The following is a 1,910-nucleotide window of genomic DNA, read 5'->3' as shown; positions in this document are numbered from 1 at the left end:
TCGCGCCCGTGCGCGAGATTTCTTGGAGCCTCATCTCTCAGAGTCGCCTCCGAGTCGCCCGCTAGGACGTGTCGCTCGCGTGCGATGTGCTCGCCAAGCCGGCAGCGGAGGCGGCGGAGGAAGCGTCGAGCACGTCTAGCGGGGGACTCGCCGCCACCGCCGCGCCTGGCAAGGGTCTGCCGCGCACCCGCTCGATGCGCGCCCGCTGGCTGCACATCAACGAGCGGTACATTATGCCGCAGCTGACCGTGGACGGCGCCGGCGGCGGGCGGGCGGGCGGCCGCTTGGGCGACGCCGAGCTGCCGTCACGGCGCATCGCCGCCGATCGCGGGTGGGCACGGCCCGGCACGTCCCCGACGCGTCCCCGGCACGTCCACACAGGTGCACCTCCAACTGCGGGCTGCTCGCGGCGCAAGGGCACGCGGGGTGGGCCACGGAGATGGTGCCGACAAAGGCAAGGGAGGGGGGCGCGCTATGCTCCACGCTGCCCGCCGACGCCGGCGCCGGTGGCGAGGGCAGCCCCGCGCCGGGCGGTGCTTGCGCCAGAGGCAGCGACGGTCACCCTCCCAAGGAGCATGCGCTCGCCATCGCGTCGCGGCTGCTAGAGTCAGACGACGACAGCGGGCGCGATGCGTCGCGGGGCGGCCGGCGCAGCCTTGGCGGCTCGGACGACGGTCTCAGTGTGGAACACCAGCGCGTCTGATGCCGTGTCGCATGTGATGTCGCGCAGATCGCGGTGTCCCAGCCGCCAGCGGCAGCACCGCTCTCCTCCCCGTTTGCGGGAGATTCAAGGGTCATTAGAGGGAGGGATTGCGAGGGCGGGTAGCGGTGTGGGACGAGAGAGAGGGCGGGTAGCGGTGTGGGACGAGAGAGAGGGGGATAGCGACAGGAGGGACGAGAGCGGGAGGCCGGTCTCGCCCTTTTTAAATGGCTTTTTTGTGACCGGCAGCTCCTGCCTGTGACGTGTGAGCTGTGTGCGGCTCGACTCGGCTCGATTCATATCTCCTCGAGCTCTGTGGACTGTGCGCGCGCGCCGGGCCCCCCGTCGGCCCGCGGCACGGCGACACAAATTTAAGTTTTAAGCAGCACCTGCCACTAGCACTACCGTAAACAGGTCTTAAGGTTGCTCCCGGCCCAGTGGGGGATTTTGGCCTACTCAGTGACCGTCTAGGGGCCCTAAAATGGCCTGCAATGCCATATCTCTTTTGTGCCTAGCTACTAGCTTGTAGAGCTCCTTAAAAAAAAGTACTATGTCTTGGAGTGAAAAGTTTTTCGATGAGGTGGGGGTCCGTGGTGAGCCGATTTTCCCAGATTCTCCAGATTCCCCCTCGACACCCGCCCCTTTTAATTCATTGCGGCCGCGGGTTTGCTCGGATTACTTTCCCCTCGAACACATAGTAGTTTTTTGGCGTTCCGGTGCCTACAAAAAATATCCGAGATCCCATGGAGCTGAACACAGGGTTTGCGGCGGTCATTGTCCTACCAGCGGGCACAGTGGGCCGCGGACACCCGTGAATGACCTTAATCAAAGCTCGGGCTCACTCGCGTCTCCCAGAGTGGCCTCCGAAGCTCCAAGGGCACTGGCATCGCCGACGCCAAGCTCGCCCCCGTCGCCGCCATCCTCACCGCCAAGGAATGGCTCCTCGTCCAGGACACGCGTCTCGTGCCACGCCTCGCCGCCGGACCCGGAGCGCACCAGCACAGCACAGAGCACATTCGGCTGCTCCGCCCGATTACCCCAACGCAGGCCGACAACCTCGCCCTCCACAGCCTCAGCCGGGCCTCCAGACCATCTTGGCATGTCGCCCCCCCACTCGGCGGCGCGAGCCGACGTGGTCAGCCCAAACACCCGCTGTGGACGGTAAACCTCCGCGATGCGCTCCAGCCGCCATCTGGGAAGCATGCTCGCG

The 1,910-nt window shown here is 65.9% G+C and overlaps 1 protein-coding gene across 1 annotated transcript in view; it reads left to right on the top strand.

Moving 5' to 3' along the window:
* EMIHUDRAFT_471012 (hypothetical protein) overlaps window positions 1–943 on the top strand; it is a gene marked incomplete at its 5' end in the record, with an annotated part of 4,844 nt that extends 3,901 nt beyond the window's left edge. The window contains 2 exons of the mRNA XM_005762265.1: window positions 66–331; window positions 382–943. Of these exons, the coding sequence (XP_005762322.1) occupies window positions 66–331; window positions 382–703 (588 nt within the window). The 3' untranslated portion in view covers window positions 704–943. The remainder of the gene's footprint in view (window positions 1–65; window positions 332–381) is intronic.
* Between the last annotated feature and the right edge of the window lie 967 nt (window positions 944–1,910).

This window comes from Emiliania huxleyi (assembly GCF_000372725.1).
Source record: "Emiliania huxleyi CCMP1516 unplaced genomic scaffold EMIHUscaffold_687, whole genome shotgun sequence".
NCBI lineage: Eukaryota > Haptophyta > Isochrysidales > Noelaerhabdaceae > Emiliania > Emiliania huxleyi.
The sequence above is the reverse complement of the archived record's forward strand: the minus strand, read 5'-3'. Positions and strand labels throughout refer to the sequence as shown.